This window comes from Mirounga angustirostris, unplaced genomic scaffold (genome assembly GCF_029215605.1).
Source record: "Mirounga angustirostris isolate CCGP_5_RB_7025 unplaced genomic scaffold, mMirAng1.0.hap1 SCAF_8, whole genome shotgun sequence".
Taxonomy (NCBI): Eukaryota; Metazoa; Chordata; class Mammalia; order Carnivora; family Phocidae; genus Mirounga; species Mirounga angustirostris.
Window position 1 is genome coordinate 95684003 of NW_026991716.1, and position 17522 is coordinate 95701524.

The window sequence follows — 17522 nt, forward strand, 5'->3', positions numbered from 1 at the left end:
GCAGCCAGTTGCCCCTACGCAATACACCTCAAACTTATTCAGTACTGTATGTAAATACTGTCTCAATAGAACTGGGGGGGAAAAAAAACACCAGGAGAATATACCAAAATATTATCAAGGCTTATCTCTGAGTGGTCTTATTATAAGTGATTTATGTTTTCTTTTTCATGTTTCTATAATTCTTAACTTTTCTTTAACAAATATATATTGGTCTTTTTGTTAACACATTGATTTTTATAAGATAATAGAAGCTATTTTGTTTTTTTAAAGATATCTGCCTTTTTTACGCCTGGTTGGCACAGTCGGTAGAGCGTGCAACTCTTGACCTTGGGGTCCTGAGTTTAAAAATAAATAAATAAATGTTTTTAATAAAAAATAAGGGCACCTGGCTGGCTCAGTCAGTGAGCAAGCAATTCTTGATCTCAGGGTCATGAGTTCAAACCCCACATGGAGCATACTTAAAAAGAATAAATAAATAAATAAATATTTAAAAAATTAAAAATGAAGGCATTTTGTCTTTTTCCCTTAAGTTATATATACTCTACAGTTTAATGTTTTATCATTTTTAAATAGGTAATACAAATACAGTAAAATAAATATGTAGATATTTTTCAAATAATGCAAGAGTATACACTTTTTTCAAAAAGTCTTCCTCTCAACCCTATTTTTCTTCCTGTAGACCGTCACAATTAGCAATTTGTTGTTTTACCTCCAGTCTCGGTTTTTGCAGTCTGGGACTATCCTTGTATACTCATTACGTATGGCACAATACTTGGCTCAAGGAAAAGAATCAAATGATAAATAGTAAACAAGGGATAAGTGAATGGATACCAGAAAAATGAAGACAGATGAAAAGAGATAATAGTCAGATAGATAGAAGATAGGCAGAAGGAGGATGAATGGATGGAGATTTGGATAGAGATAGGTTGATGAATATATGAATAAATGGATGTTGTTGAGAATTTACTATTATATTAAAGTGACAGTAAAACCAATATAATTTCTATATATGTGAAAACAGAAGGGCACGTGGGTGGCTAAAAGTTGGTTAAGTGGTTGCCTTCAGATCAGGTCATGATTCCAGGGTCCTGGGATGGAGCCCCACATAGGGCTCCCTGCTCAGTGGGAAGCCTGCTTCTCCCTCTTCCTCTTAGCCTGCCACTTGCCCTGCTTGTGTGCTCTCTCTCTCTAATAAATAAATAAATAAAATCTTTAAAAAAAAAAAAAAAAGGCATTTAAGGGGGGCCTGGGTGGCTGACATTTAAGCGTCTGCCTTTGGTTCGGGTTGTGGTCCCAGGGTCCTGGGATCGACCCTACAAAGGGCTCCCTGCTCAGTGGGGAGCCTGCTTCTCCCTCTCCCTCTGTCTCCCTGCTCATGCTCTCTCTCTCGCTCTATTTCAAATATAAATAAAATCTTTAAAAAAAAAAGGCATTAAAAAAAACAGAGAAGCGGCGCCTGGGTGGCTCAGTCAGTTAAGCGTCTGCCTTTGGCTCAGGTCATGATCCCAGGGTCCTGGGATCGAACCCCACATCGGGCTCCCTGCTCAGCAGAAAGTCTGCTTCTCCCTCTCCCACTCCCCCCTGCTTGTGTTCCCTCTCTCGCTGTGTCTCTAATAAATAAATAAAATCTTTAAAAAAAACAAAACAGAGAAATGTTTCCATTATCTTGGTCTAGCACTCAGATTATAAGAAAAATATTAAGAAGGAAAAGCTAAAAACAGCACATGGTACATACAAAAAAATTACTTAAGAAACACTAGAAACAAGCTAAATATTAATAAGGAATTTATTTACTTTATTAAACCAATGTCCTCTTAAACTCAGGCACTCAGACTCATCCTGTAATAAAAGAATAGCGACCCCCACCAAAGACCAAATTGGTAATCTAGAAGATTAAATAAAGGAAATCTTTCAGAATGTAGAGAGAAAAAAGAGTTGCAATTTTTGAAAATGAATTTAAGAAACATGAAAGATAGAGCCTAAAAGGTCAACATTTGTTAATAAGCATATCTGAAGAAGAGAACAAGAAAGGCAACAGAGGGAGAAGAAAAAATAATCAAATAAATAACAAGAAAAAAATTGCCCTAAACCAAAGACAAAAGAAAAAGGCTACTATGATAGTCATATGAAACTGGCAAGATTGGAAAAGGGGAGTGAAGGTGCAGGGAACAAGGCAGAAGGAATGCAACTAGACTAAATATCACTTTTTACCTCAAATTATATGCATAGGTTATCTATTTAAAAAAAAATACTTTGTTAAAGACATGGGAACAAAACCACATAAATTAAAAAAAAAAAAAAGACCTACGTTTTCTAGACAGGCTTTGGTGAAATTTTAGAATGCCTAGATAAAGAGAAAAATCCTGAGATTCCAGAGGGGAAAAAGCAAGTTTCCAATAAAGAAACTCCCATGAGCAACAAGAAATCCCAGAAGAAATAAAGCAACAGTTTTGGGTTCTGAGACAAAAATTATTCTTAATATAGAATTATCTATTCAGCCAAACTATTAACCAAGTATGAATATAAAACACATTATCAGACACACAAGAACTCAGAATATGTACACATCCTATATGAAAAAGCTACTCAAAAAGATGTCCTCAACTGAACCAAAATGAGGAATCCAAGAAAAATCACACATGAGATATAAAGAAACGCTATTAGCTAAGTAAGATCCAAAATATTTGAAGAAAGGGCAAAATAACTTTAAAAGACCCATTAGGCCTTAATACCTGGAAGACTTTTAAGCAGCAATTACTTAATGCACAAGATTACTTTTCCTTCTCCATGGGCCTTAATATACTAATTCATCCCACAATAAATAATTTCATAATCACAATATTTTAAGGCTGTTAAATGGTTTTCAGTGTTCCCTTTTTAAAATCAACTCATAGACAAAAAGCAGGATGCTATAAAAATTATACTTTATTGGCAGATGGAGAAAAAGAGTAAGACAAATATATTACTTTCCTTAATATTCATATCAGAAAGACCACAAATAATATCTAAACTAACAAATCAAGAAAAAGAAATTTATGATTTAAGTCATAAAAGTATTCACCATAAAAAATTTAAAATAACAAAGGTAATAAATTTGAATGTTGAGATGGGAAAGGGGAAAACAGGAATTAGTGAGATTTCACACAATTGTTCAGCTTTTCTAATGGAAAAACAAAAAACATTTAAAGTTGATAAATCAAGAAACAGAATTATGGTGGTGTCTGGTTGGATCAGTTGGTTAAGCACCAGACCTTCAGCTCAGGTCATGATCTCAGGTTCCTGGGATCGAGCTCAGCCAGAAGTCTGCTTGTCCCTCTCCCTCTCCCTTTGTCCCTCCCCCTGCTCCACTCATGTGCACTCACACTCTCTCTCGCTCTCACATAAATAAATAAATATTTTTTAAAAAGAAACAGAATTATATGCTTATTAAAGTTATAGTGGTAAGCACCAGCAAAACTTAAAACAGAAATAGTTAACATTGGTTACCTCTGAGAAATGAGGGAAGCTTGAGAGTGGACAATAAGAAGGAAAGCTTTTACTTTTCATTATATAAGTTGTACTGTTGGAGTTTGTTTTAATCATGTACAACTATTATTTAATAAACTTTAATAGCATAAAAATAAAAATATTTCCACTTTGACACGAATGTATTATAAACATCAAAAACTGCTGAGAAATTAGTTAACAGAACTCTGGTTTTCTAAGTTACACAAGTTCAAATTACATATAATTTTTCAGAAAAAAGGAAGGTCACTTTTTTTTTTAAAGATTTATTTATTTATTTATTTGAGAGAGAGAGAATGAGAGAGAGAGAACACATGAGACGGGAGAGGGTCAGAGAACGAAGCAGACTCCCCACCGAGCAGGGAGCCCGATGCGGGACTCGATCTAGGGACTCCAGGATCATGACCTGAGCCGAAGGCAGTCACTTAACCAACTGAGCCACCCAGGCGCCCGGAAGGTCACTTTTTTTTTAAATTTGCACCTAACAAAGCAATAGGATTCACTCGGTGTTTAAGTCACTCTTAAAATGCATTATAATAATTACACTGCAAAAAGGGAAAGAGAAAAAGGAAACTAACTTTTGTAAAAAGCAACATACTTTGTGCCTCAGACCACTTGGTACTTTCATAGGTGAGCTTATTTAACAATCATAAAGAAAATTATAACTTCCCTACAGAAAGATGCAACTAACCTGTAAGGCAAACTAACCACCTGTAAGGCAAAAGTTTTACCTTATTTTTCCAGCAGCCTTGGATTCACCTTTCTGTCCAAATATAAGTATCTATAAAACAGTTTGCCATGACATGGTTTTGGTCTGTGGTCACAGTACAAAACAAAATTAAATCCATCTCCTAATCACGTTTTCCTTGGTAACTGAGATCATCAACCACAAAATCTCACTGAAATAATATTTTTAGATAGAAAACACACAACGGGGGCACCTGGATGGCTCAGTCAGTTAAGCATCTGCCTTCAGCTCAGGTCATGATCCCAGAGTCGTGGGACTGAGCCCCGAGTCGGGCTTTCTGCTCAGCTGGGAGTCTGCTTATCCCTCTCCCTCTGCCCTGCTCCAGTTCTCTCTCTGCCTCTCATATAAATGAATAAAAAATCTTAAAAAAAGAAAACACACAACAGGTTTAAAGCCTCTATAAGGAGGGTGTGTTTCTCCTTTAGAAAGACTCATTATATTAGAAATTAAAGATATTTTATAAGGATACCAATTATTTGAGGACTTCACAGGTTTTTACTTCTCTTTGATCCATCACTTACTTTTGGATAAGAATTTAAACCCTCAATAAAAAACTACTGCTGCACACTTGTATCCTGAATTACATCCTGTCTCCTCTCTTGAGACTCTCTTTTATCCTGCACAATGTGAGCTCAAAAGGCCTATTACAGGAAGTGTTGAACTATCAGCTATTTATAAATGGACAAAATCTTCAAATAGCTTTGTTGGCTACTTCTTCATGGTTCTAGACCTTAAAAACTACCTGTTTTTAAAGAAACAGTCATGTTAATAATGCAAAACATTAAAATGCTCTCTGGGGAAAAAATATCTTGTCCCTTTGTTTTGGGATCCAAAGGCAGGACTAACATTATACAATACCAACATCACAAGATAATGAACAGGCTGATCTTTAAAAAAAACAAAAAAACAGGGGCGCCTGGGTGGCTCAGTTGGTTAAGCGACTGCCTTCGGCTCAGGTCATGATCCCACGGTCCTGGGATCAAGTCCCGCATCGGGCTCCCTGCTCTGCGGGGAGCCTGCTTCTCCCTCTCCCACTCCCCTTGCTTGTGTTCCCTCTCTCGCTGTGTCTCTCTCTGTCAAATAAATAAATAAAATCTTAAAAAAAAAAACAAAAAAATTAACCAAACAGCCTTACTCTCATCATTTACCACCAAGAAGATTTAAAATTGTAATATATTGCCTTCAAGTCTTCTATACTGATGTCTAAACTTCACTATGCTATGTGAGCATTTTGCAAAACAAGCACACAGTTTAACATCACGTATTAATTTTTTATCCAGCATATTCAGTCCAAACAATCAATACACAAAAGTAAAAATCCTTAATTCATCAATATTGACATCCATTACATCAAAAAAAAAAAAAAACCTTTCCATAGGTCTACTTTTTCCTACATAAAACTCGGAGACATGCCTTTCCCATGCTGCTAAAATAGTAACCTGTATTTCCTATAGCAAACTAGTGATTTAAAACTCATTTTTATATATTATTCTTAAAGCCTTAAACATTTCTTTTCCTTATCCTCAGCCTCCTTGTCTCCAGTCTTCAGAGATTTATATCTCATATATCACCATGTTAGCAAATCATTTCAAGCCAGTACTTCCAAAGGTAAATAGCTTACAGAAATTTTAATTAGCTACAGTAATATGCACAAAAACTGTACCTACTAGGATATTTATTCACTGTAGTATTAGTACTAGCAAAAGACTGGAAACAGCCTAAATATCCATCAAGAGGGATGGTTAAATAAATTACGTAAGTCAATACAATGGAATACAGTAAAACTATTCAGAAGAACTAGGCATCTCTGCATATCAGTTATGTAATGATCTTCAAATTATATTTGTTTAAAATAGAGAAATGTAAACTATTTATTAAACACACACATCCCAAGAAAATCTCTCTAAAATGGAAAACCAAGAACGGCTGCCTATAGAAAGGGAAAGGGGTGGGGAAAGGGAAGGCTTATATATTACATTGTGTATCTTTTTATGCACAAGCACTTACTACTTACTGAACACATGCTTTTTTTTTAACAAAATATTTTTTTGAAAAGGTGATCTTGACTGCATTCACAAATTGACAGTTTTTCAGTTCCAAGTTATCAGTTTGCATCATCAAAATGTTTCAGCCTCAAAATCCCTCCTATAACTTGAAAGACATGAGCTTTCCTATTTCATTTGTCCACACCCTCATATACACATTTTTATTAAATGGTCACCTCAGGGGCACCTGGCTGGCTCAGTCGGTGGAGCATGCAACTCTTGATCTTGGGGTAGTGAATTTGAGCCCCATGTTGGGTGTAGAGATTTAAAAAAAAAAAAAAAGTCACTTCATGGATTTGAAAATTATGTGTTGCTAAGCCACTCATTCTAAAAACTAAACCTTCCCAGTCCAGTATCACAGCAACTAGCCAGTTTCTCAGTCACAGTTGTCACATTCCTTGAACCACATGTGGCTAGTGGCTACTATACTGTAGAGCACAGATGCATTTTCATCACTGCGTGAAGTTCTATTGGGCATCACTGCTCTAAACTAAGGGTTGGTAAACTAAGCAGGGCAAACTACAGCCTACAGACCAAAGCCAGTTCACCACCTGTTTTTGTAAATAAAGTTCTATTGGAACACAGCCACTCTAATTTATATTCATTTATATATTATTTGTGGATACTTTCGCACTACAACAGCAGATTCAAGTAATTATAACATATATGGTATGGCTCACAAAGCCCAAAATATTTAGTATATGCCTCTTTGTGGAAAAAAGTTTGTCAGCCATTGCTCTAAACAATCAAATTTCATTGAAAAGAGCATTTATTTCCCTTGGGCTTCAAAAATAAAGTTCTGAAAGCTTGCACTGCATAAATGAAGAACCAATTAAACATAAACCAATGACCATTTAATTTACTAAGTGTTAAAGATACTAAATTTATTAACATAAACCCATAATATCAATAAATTTCCTAAAGTATGCTTGAATGCTAACATTTTCTAAGCATCTCTATAAAATTGCTAGTAAAAGCACAGAACGGGCACCTGGGGTGGCTCAATTAGCTAAGCTTCCAACTCTTGAGATTTCGGCTCAGGTCATGATCGCAGTCGTGAGATCAAGCCCTGCGGGTTATTACTTATAGTGATATTACACACCTCTAAGAACAAAGAAGGACAGAATCACAGCTAATGAATATACTTGGTGAATAAGAGAAGGCTTCTGGAAGCAAAGCTATTTGAATTGGGTATTAAGGATGAGCAGGAGTTTGCCAAGTTTTGGGGAGTGAGGAGAAAAGGCAGGGAGTAGCAGAGCAACACCATTCTACTTTGACTACAGAAAAAAAAAAATAGAAATGAAAAGGACTTACCAAGTCCTAGAAAATATGAGTTCAATGCTACAGAAGCATGGCTTGAACACTCTGGAAAAAAGGAGGGAATTGGTGGCAAGCATAAAGGCTGTAAAGACGAAAGACTTCAGGATCCGAATGCAAATGGCTTTACATGCCAAAGTAAGGAATTAAGATTGGATGTGATTGTATGAGCCAGAGAGACTGCACAGTTTTCCAAGATGTGACATGAGTGATTTTATTTTATTAGAAAAATGACCCCAGGCAACTTGGATCTTGGACTATCATGAGGAAAGACTAACCTAACAGCAGAGACCAATTAAGCTACTGCACAAATCAAAGATGGTGGACAAAAGTAAGACAGTGAGAATGCAGAGAAACCAGATAAAGAGAACTACAGGCCTGTACTTCTACTTTTTTTAAATGTCCATGTGATATTTTCCCTTTTCTGTATTTGTTGGTATAGATGTATCCTTTACATGGAAAAAGTTTATACAATAAACTGGAAGCAACAGGACCTTTTTTGTTTTGCTTCCTATGGTATTAAAGAAGGAAAACACATTAGAAAATGCAGTAACTGGGCGCCTGGGTGGCTCAGTTGGCTAAGCGACTGCCTTCGGCTCAGGTCATGATCCTGGAGTCCCTGGATCGAGTCCCGCATCGGGTTCCCTGCTTGGCAGGGAGTCTGCTTCTTCCTCTGACCCTCCCCCCTCTCATGTGCTCTTATTCTCTCTCTCTCAAAAATAAAATAAAATCTTTAAAAAAAAAATAAAAGAAAATGCAGTAACTCAGTCATGAGATCTGGATTACTGTCTTGCAATTTGCTGTGAGGCTTGTCTTTGCTGTGAGACTATGGTCATGACAACCTCTAACAGCTCTGGTTTTCTCATTTGTAAAGAAATGAGACTAAATAATCTTAAAATTCTTGATAGCTTTCTAAAATGCTATGATCTGGGCACCTGGGTGGCTCAGTTGGTTGAGCGACTACCTTCGGCTCAGGTCATGATCCTGGAGTCCCAGGATCGAGTCCCGCATTGGGCTCCCTGCTCAACAGGCAATCTGCTTCTCCCTCTGACCCTCCCCCCTCTCATGTGCTCTCTCTCTCTCATTCTCTCTCTCAAATAAATAAATAAAAATCTAAAAAAAAGTCATAAAAAAAATAAAATAAAATGCTATGATCCTACTGATACATCATCTTTAATCTTCGTAGATCTCAAAAAAAAGAACGCAAATATAATCTATTTTAACTACAAACCAAATATGAAAAATCTATCAAAACCAGGCTGTTATGACCATGCCTATTACTATTTACCTATATGTATCCACATGTACCTAACTACATTTATTTGTGAAGGATTTCGTGACCTATATTAGTAGACATGCAGACACCAATTGCTCATCTGTAACTTTATACATTAAGATATATAGTCACCAACTACTCATCTGAAACCCTAAGGCAAAACTGAAACTGTTGTCAGTTAGCCATTTCACTTTCAATTAACAAGTATCTTTCAGACATCTCCAAAAAGGAGCATTCTTTGATTAGAGTAGTTCAAAGACTAAATGAATGTCTGCAAAGTTGAATAGTAGTATTGTTGGGTCCAACAGTTTTCAGACATAACACTATCCTAAGGAATCAAGTTTGTTTGAACCTCTTATTGACAAAAGAACTTTTTAACAATATTCCTTTATCAATCAAAACAAAGTTTTTCAAATTTAAGAAATATGGTCTTGAGATTTGTAACCATAAACCGTTATAGGTGACTTGTTACTGTTAAAAGAAAACTATTACAAATTCTTGCTCATACTAAAAAATCTAGAAATATTCTGAACTTGTTTCTCAAGAATAACTTTTAAGCCTCAGTTTATTTAAAAAGGATGATTGGGTCAAAAAATTCTCTTCCTTCAAAACAAAAAGTAACATTTTTATTAAAAGTGAAAAACCCAAATGTAATCTTTCATTTCCACTGTTATAAAGTTATGTAGTATAATTAACATAGTCTAAGTTAAAGTCATATTTCAATGAAAATAGTCTAAGGTTTTTTAAACTAGTATTAAACTACAAGCAGAGGCTTTTCCAGTGATGTTTTGTGTTACATTACTTCTTCCAGTGTTTCTCCAAAAGACCTGAATGATTTTTTGGTTATATACTATGTTATATACAACAGAATAATTTCTCTTTAATGAACCCATGTGACTTTTTTCTTGCTCCCTAAAATAGCATTACACATTTTTTCTGAATTAACCAAAATAAATTCTGTAAAGAGCTAAACTGTAATTGACCATGATCAGAGTGTAAAATCCTTTACGTTGCAAATCTGCATCACAGTTTAGAACCATCACTGAAAACTTTCTATTCTTTGAAATTGCTGGTATCAATGAACATAAAACTAATCCTACCAACCCACAAGAGATGTGTTTACTGTAAAGCCTCAAATCTCAACTAGACCCTTGGTCCAAGAAAACCTACCTTTATAATGATTTTTCTTACAAGTAATACAGTGATATCAACTAATGCTTTCAGATCCTACAAGTTTCTTTAAAAAGTATATTTTGAAAATACACAAACTGATCTTATTCTATTAAAGAAACTTTATTAATTCTAATCAAACAAACTTCACTCAAGAAGAAAGTGTAGTCGAATCAAGAACTTTATTAGAGGGGAAAATATTCAAAAAGAACAATTAGAAGCAGAAATTAAATTATCTGTTTTTTGTTATAGCCCATGCTATCGAAATACAATTCAAAAGCAGAATTTTCAATTTTTCTCAAAAGTTGCCTACTAAAAGGAAGCCATTTTAACAAAAATGAAAATACATTTTAGAAATTCCAGATCAAGTATATTATAAAGTTAGCATGAGGAGTATGAAACACAACGTGTAATTTGTTTTGTAATGCCAATGTCCAAATAGGAAAACTAGATGTCCTCTCCCCGAGTATATCTGATAAGATTACTACAGGGACACCAGTAAAACAAGTAAATATTCCAAAAACAAAATACAAGTTATAGTACCTCACATTCCAAGATATTAATTCAAGAACACCTGGCAATTAACTGAAAGAATTATGAGAAAAGTTTACAACTGAATACCATGGGGCCTGTTCAGTTATAAGACAAAAATTACTTCCAGTAACAATCCTTAGACACGTGTATAGTACCTGGTGATCTCCATGATACTTTATGATAAAACAATTTGTAAAGTTGTGCTTTCTCGTTCTCTGTACGAAATTAGCACACACACTCCAACTACTTTCGTCCTAGAGCTCATAAATCAATTATATCAATTACAACAGAGTGCGCAGAACGATAGGCAACACTTCAAATCTTACTAATGTCATTTTGGCTGATACTCACTTTATTCAGAAATGTTCCGTTACGACCCTAAAGACTCTCTTTCATATAGTTTTTGAAATCTAAGTCTTTGAAATCTAAGCGGGACAGGTAGATGATAGACGTTCCTGGGCTCCTAACTCTGGGGGAGGAGAATTTCTGCCAGGATAGGCGGTGAAGAGGCGATTGGTTTACACCTACCCTTCACAGGCAGGGAGCTGCAGCTGTTCCACCTGTCCTACAGTACGAGCTCGTCTACCCTACAGGACGAAAGACAGGTGTTCTCAATACTTTATCCAGCTCGCCTTCTCCTAAGAGATCAATCAATAAAGGCTTCCTGAAGAGCTTACTACGGTTCTCCCTCAACTCCCAGGAAAACAGAGACTGAGGCCCAGATCTCTGTCACTTCAATTCCGTTCTGGATAATCTAGGTGCTCTATAAAGCCCAGCACGCATTTAGCCAGGGGACGGAGTGCAGGACATCAGAACATCCCAGGTTGGGGGAAATGAGTTACCAGAGAAATAGGCGAACTCTGAAGTTCTGCGGGTAAAACGCGGTTAGTTTCCCAAGAGGTCCTACATTCGAGGTAAGGTGCGGAATTCAGAATGTGAAAAAGCGCAATCGGGGGCGAATGAGGAGGGATCCAGGAATCGCCAGGTATAGACTGGGATGGGGGGGCTGCGCTGAGGAACCAATGGGCTGGCTGGCGCCAAGGGCAGAGGTGCCCGGCGGGTCAGACCCGTGAGGCTGGCTAGGACCCCAGCACTCGGCCGCGCGACCGGCTCCTCGGCTAGGTTTCAAACCGCCGCCCCCGGGAGGCGCTCAGCCGATTGGAAGTTCCACAACGACCGTCACCAGCCCAGGGCCGGAGCGGCAACTCCTCGGCAAAGCTCTCCCATCCCTCCGCGTCTCCCCAAGAGACCGGACCCCACAAACTCCACCTCCAACCGAGGTCCCAACTCGAGTCCCGCCGCCAGCTCCATGCACGCGGAAAGCGCCCTCTGGGACGGGACCGACGCCCCCCGACTGGGCTGCGCCGCGGGAGTTCGAGGGGCGCGACGGGGCCGCGCGGGAGGCGGACAGCACCCGCGTCCCTCAGTCCGCGCTGGGACACGGCCCCGCGACCACCTCCGCCTCGCCACTCGGGAACGGCCCGACCCGGCGCCGACCCACCCATCCCGCGCGGTCGCGGGCTGGGCGAAGACCCAAGCGAGCCTACTCCCCCCGCCCCTGCTCTTACCCATCTTTCCGCCTCGCCTTGTAGACGTGCCCGTAGGTGCCGCGTCCCACTTTGCACCCTTCGTACTCAAACAAATCCTCCACCCGCTCCCGCTCCGCCGCCAGCTTCGCCTTGAAATCATAATCCATTGTCTGCTTTCCCCATAGAGGCACCGGGACGCGGGGGCCGCCGCCGCTCAGTCCCTCCTCCTCCTCCCCCCGCGACCGCCGCTCCACTTCTCTAACAGCCGCCTCTCGGGCGCGCGCGCGCCGCCCGCCGCCCCGCGGTCCGCCTTCAGCAAGGGACTCCTCGGCGGCCGCGGCAGCCACCTCCTCCACCACCACCTCCTCCTCCTCCGCGGCGGCAGCGGCGGCGGCTCCCGCAGGCAGCCCCAGTCCCGCCTCCCCCCTTCATTTCCTTGTTTTGGAACCTGGTGGGCAGCTCCGCGGCTTCCTCGAGCTCATTAACGAACCATCCCGCCCACCCCGAAGTCGCGGAGGCTCCTGGGAAATACAGTTCTGAAGTCTACAGGAGTGCCTGAGTTTTGCCAGCAAAAGAAATACAGCACCCAGGTTGCTTTGGGCCGCCACAGCCCCGCCCCCACGAGGCGTGCACGCCTGCGCACTGGGGCCGCCCCTCCCCCTCAGGTACCGCCGGACTGCCAGTTCCTGTGAAGGTAGAAAGCTCAAAGTTGCTGTATTCTTTCTGCGAGTCTGTGGGAGCTGGTGGAAAGAAGGCTTGTTCTGGTGTGAGGAAGGTACTCCACTATAACTGCTCCCGGGCGAGAAAGAGAGTGGAAAGTATTTGACAAGTGGTTTGCTCAGGAGCTTGCTCCAGCGGTTTGAGAGGCGAGCGCTGTGGTTAAGGCAGTTGTACTGCAGATTGTTTTTTGTGGCAATTGGTCCGCCTGTTACCCCGCCCCCTCCCCCGTCCAACCGTTCATTGGCTGAGACTAGAGAATGACGTCCTCGTTGGTGCGTGGGTATCCCCAGGCTTTGGCTCCTTTCCCGCTCTTGATTGGTAATTGGGTGGGCTCGGTTGTTTCTGATAGGTTAATCTTTTTTCTTTACAATGCGAAAACCGTATTTCAAAAGCTGAACCATCAGCAGTTTCCTAGTCCTAGCTTAGGTCTGAGGAGAACTTCTGAGCCCTAGCTGCCAATCATCCTTTTCCTCGCGCTCTAGTCAGGTCTCCTCCTACCATATGCGGTTCCCACAGCCAAGCTTTGGCCATCTGTCTAAGGACAGTTAAAGTGCCAGGGGGATGCATCATTTTAAAAACAATCATCAGGTTTGGATTGTAAAAGATTTTTTACAGTCTATGCATAATGGTGACATTCTCCTAGAATGTTCAAGAAAGTCTCCTTAATCAAGGTGAAGATTGATTCATTTAATTATTGTGTGCTTAATGTGTCAGATAATTGGGATACAATCTTAAACATGATTGCTGCTAGGATAGGACTAATATACTACATTTAGTGGGAGCACAAAGGAAGAAATGGTCACTCGTATCTAAAGTGGTAAGGAGGGTACCTGGGTGGCTCAGTTGGTTAACCGTCTGCCTTCGGCTCAGTTCATGATCCCAGGGTCCTGGGATTGAGTCCCGCATGAGGCTCCTTGCTCGTCGGGGAGCCTGCTTCTCCCTCTGCCTGCCTCTCTCTCTCTGACAAATAAATAAAATCTTAAATTAAAAAAAAAAAAGGCTTTCTTTAAAAAATAAATAAAGTGGCAAGGAAAGTTGATAGTGAGCTGCCTGCTAGGTTTTGGAAGAAACCTGGAGAACTTGGGGTGGGGGGGAGATCATTTATTTACTACAAGAGTAAATTTCTTGGGAAACTTTCTCAGATCTTGAAGTCAATCAAAAAGTATCTGAGTTTCTCTTATTTCCAGGAGCCGTGATAAGTGCTGAAGATACCAGATGAAAATTGGTCTTTTTCCATCGGGGGAACTAAAACCTATTGAAGAAATAAACATGCAGGCAAATTAAAAACAAACCGTGTGGGAACAAAGAGCAATGGTAGAATAGGAAGACTTTTAGAGGAGTCAGGCTAGGCTTCACAAGGGAGGTCAGTTTGAGCCAAAATTTAGAGAACCTTATGTGAAGGGCAAGTGACAAGTAGCAGGAAATTATTTAAGGCAGGATGGCAAATACATATATCATGAGAGAACATGATATAATCTGAGAAATGCAACTAGTTTGTTACAGATTAAAGCAGGGAAAGGGGATATCTAAAAAGAGGTTAGATAAGCAGAGGTCAGATTATGAAGAGCCTATATATATGTCAAGTAAAAGTTTTAAATTTCATCATTTTAGAGGCAATCGGAAGCCATTAAAGACTTTTTTTAAAGATAAAAAGGTGTTTTTTATTATGTTATGTTAATCACCATACATTACATCATTAGTTTTTGATGTAGTGTTCCATGATTCATTGTTTGCGTATAACACCCAGTGCTCCATGCAGAGCGTTCCCTCTTTAATACCCATCACCAGGCTGACCCACCATGATTCATTGTTTGCGTATAACACCCAATGCTCCATGCAGAACGTGCCCTGTTTAATGCCCATCACCAGGCTAACCTATCCTCCCACGCCCCTCCCCTCTAGAACCTTCAGTTTGTTTTTCAGAGTCCATTGTCTCTCATGGTTCGTCTCCCCCTCCGATTTCCCCCCCTTCATTCTTCCCCTCCTGCTATCTTCTTTTTTTTTTTTTAACATATAATGTATTATTTGTTTCAGAGGTACAGATCTGTGATTCAACAGTCTTGCATAATTCACAGTGCTCACCAAGGCACATACCCTCCCCAGTGTCTATCACCCAGCCACCCCATCCCTCCCACCCCCCACCACTCCAGCAACCCTCAGTTTGTTTCCTGAGATTAAGAATTCCTCATATCAGTGAGGTCATATGATACATGTCTTTCTCTGATTGACTTATTTTGCTCAGCATAGTACCCTCCAGTTCCATCCACGTCATTGCAAATGACAAGATTTCATTCTTTTTGATGGCTGCATAATATTCCATTGTATATATATACCACATCTTCTTTATCCATTCATCTGTCGATGGACATCTTGGCTCTTTCCACAGTTTGGCTATTGTGGACATTGCTGCTATAAACATCGGGGTGTATACACCCCTTCGGATCCCTACATTTGTATCTTTGGGGTAAATACCCAGTAGTGCAATTGCTGGGTTGTAGGGTAGCTCTATTTTCAACTTTTTGAAGAACCTCCATACTGTTTTCCAGAGTGACTGCCCCAGCTTGCATTCCCACCAACAGTGTAGGAGGGTTCCCCTTTCTCTGCATCCCCACCAACATCTGTCCTTTCCTGACTTGTTAATTTTAGCCATTCTGACTGGTGTGAGGTGATATCTCATTGAGGTTTTGATTTGGATTTCCCTGATGCCGAGCGATGTTGAGCACTTTTTCATGTGTCTGTTGGCCATTTGGATGTCTTCCTTGGAAAAATGTCTGTTCATGTCTTCTGCCCATTTCTTGATTGGATCATTTGTTCTTTGGGTGTTGAGTTTAAGAAGTTCTTTATAGATTTTGGATACTAGCCCTTTATCTGATATGTCATTTGCAAATACCTTCTCCCATTCTGTCAGTTGTCTTTTGGTTTTGTTGACTGTTTCTTTTGCTGTGCAAAAAGCTTTTTATCTTGATGAGGTCCCAATAGTTCATTTTTGCCCTTGCTTCCCTTGCCTTTGGTGATGTTTCTAGGAAGAAGTTGCTGTGGCTGAGGTCAAAGAGGTTGCTGCCTGGGTTCTCCTCAAGGATGTTGATGGACTCCTGTCTCACATTTAGGTCTTTCAACCATTTTGAGTCTATTTTTGTGTGTGGTGTAAGGAAATGGTCCAGTTTATTAAAGACTCTTGAGCTAAGAAGTATTATAATCAGTGCTGTGTACTCAAAAACTCCTGACAGCAGTGTTCAGGATAGATTGGAAGAAGGTGGAAACAGTAAAGAAGGTATTGCCTTAGGGCACCTGGCTGGATCCCCAAGTTGGTAGAGCATGTGACTCTTGATTTTAGGGTCTTCAGTTCAAGCCCCATGGTGAAGCCTATTTAAAAAAAGAAGAAGAAGAAGCTGTTGCCTTAATACTTATAAAATACAGGGATCTAGGGGCTCCTGGGTGGCTCAGTCGGTTAAGCGGCTGCCTTCAGCTCAGGTCATGATCCCAGGGTCCTGGGATCAAGCCCTGCATCGGGCTTGCTGCTCCGCAGGAAGCCTGCTTCTCCCTCTCCCACTCCCCCTGCATGTGTTCCCTCTCTCGCTGTGTCTTTATCTGTCAAATAAATAAAAATAAATCTTTAAAAAAAAAAATCATGATCCCAGGGTCCTGGGATTGAGTCCCACATCGGGCTCCTTGCTCAGCGGGGAGCCTGCTTCTTCGTCTGCCTGCTGCTCCCGCTGCTTATACTTTCTCTCTAATAAATAAATAAAATCTTTAAAAAAAATTTAAAAAAAAAATACAGGGATCTGAACCATAGAGTGATAGTGCTGATCATGAGAAAAAGACAGATACCAGAATTATTTATGAATCAAATTCAACAGAACCTAGTAATTAATTAAATGTGGGTTTAAGGGAGAAAGAATAATCCAAAATGTCTTCCAGGGTTTTGACTTTAACAATAAGGTAAATAAAGGAATAAGAGCAGTTTTTAAGAGAAAAATGATAAGTTTGGCTAGAGCACGTTGAATCTGAAGTGCTTGTGGGGGCATCAAGATAGAAATAACAAGTAAGGGGTGCCTGGGCTCAGTCTTTAAGCAAAGTCTTCCTTTGGCTCAGGTCATGATCCCAGGATCCTGGGATGGAGCCCCGCATCGGGCTCCCTGCTCGCTGGGAGGCCTGCTTCTCCCTCTCCCACTCCCCCTGCTTGTGTTCCCTCTCTCACTGTCTCTCTCTCTCTCTGTCAAAATAAATAAATAAAATCTTTAAAAATAAGAACGGGGCGCCTGGGTGGCTCAGTCGGTAAGTGTCTGCCTTCGGCTCAGGTCATGATCCCTGGGTCCTGGGATCGAGCCCTGTATCGGGCTCCCTGCTCGGCGGGAAGCCTGCTTCTCCCTCTCCCACTCCCCCTGCTTGTGTTCCCTCTCTCACTGTGTTTCTCTCTGTCAAATAAAATCTTTAAAAAATATAATAAAATAAATAAATAAATAACAAGTAAGTTGAATTTAAATTAAAATTTTTTTTAAATGAAAGAACGGGGCACCTGGGTGGCTCAGTCAGTTGAGCCTCTGCCTTCAGCCCAGTTCATGGTCCCAGGGTCCTGGGATCGAGCCCCACGTCGGGCTCCCTGCTCAACAGGAGGCCTGCTTCTTCCTCTCCCGCTCCCCCTGCTTGTGTTCCCTCTCTTGGTGTCTCTGTCTGTCTCT

At 40.4% G+C, this 17522-nt stretch overlaps 1 protein-coding gene across 5 annotated transcripts in view; it reads right to left on the reverse strand.

Moving 5' to 3' along the window:
- The window catches only part of CDK19 (cyclin dependent kinase 19), a 175401-nt gene extending 162944 nt beyond the window's left edge, over positions 1 to 12457 (reverse strand). For 2 of the 5 annotated variants that reach the window (XM_064597995.1, XM_045865316.3), the window contains exon 1: positions 12163 to 12457. In XM_064597995.1, coding sequence (XP_064454065.1) covers positions 12163 to 12290 — 128 coding nt within the window. In that variant the 5' untranslated portion in view covers positions 12291 to 12457. The remainder of the gene's footprint in view (positions 1 to 12162) is intronic. The other 3 variants (XM_045865317.3, XM_045865315.3, XM_054505499.2) reach the window with 3 other exon arrangements.
- Between the last annotated feature and the right edge of the window lie 5065 nt (positions 12458 to 17522).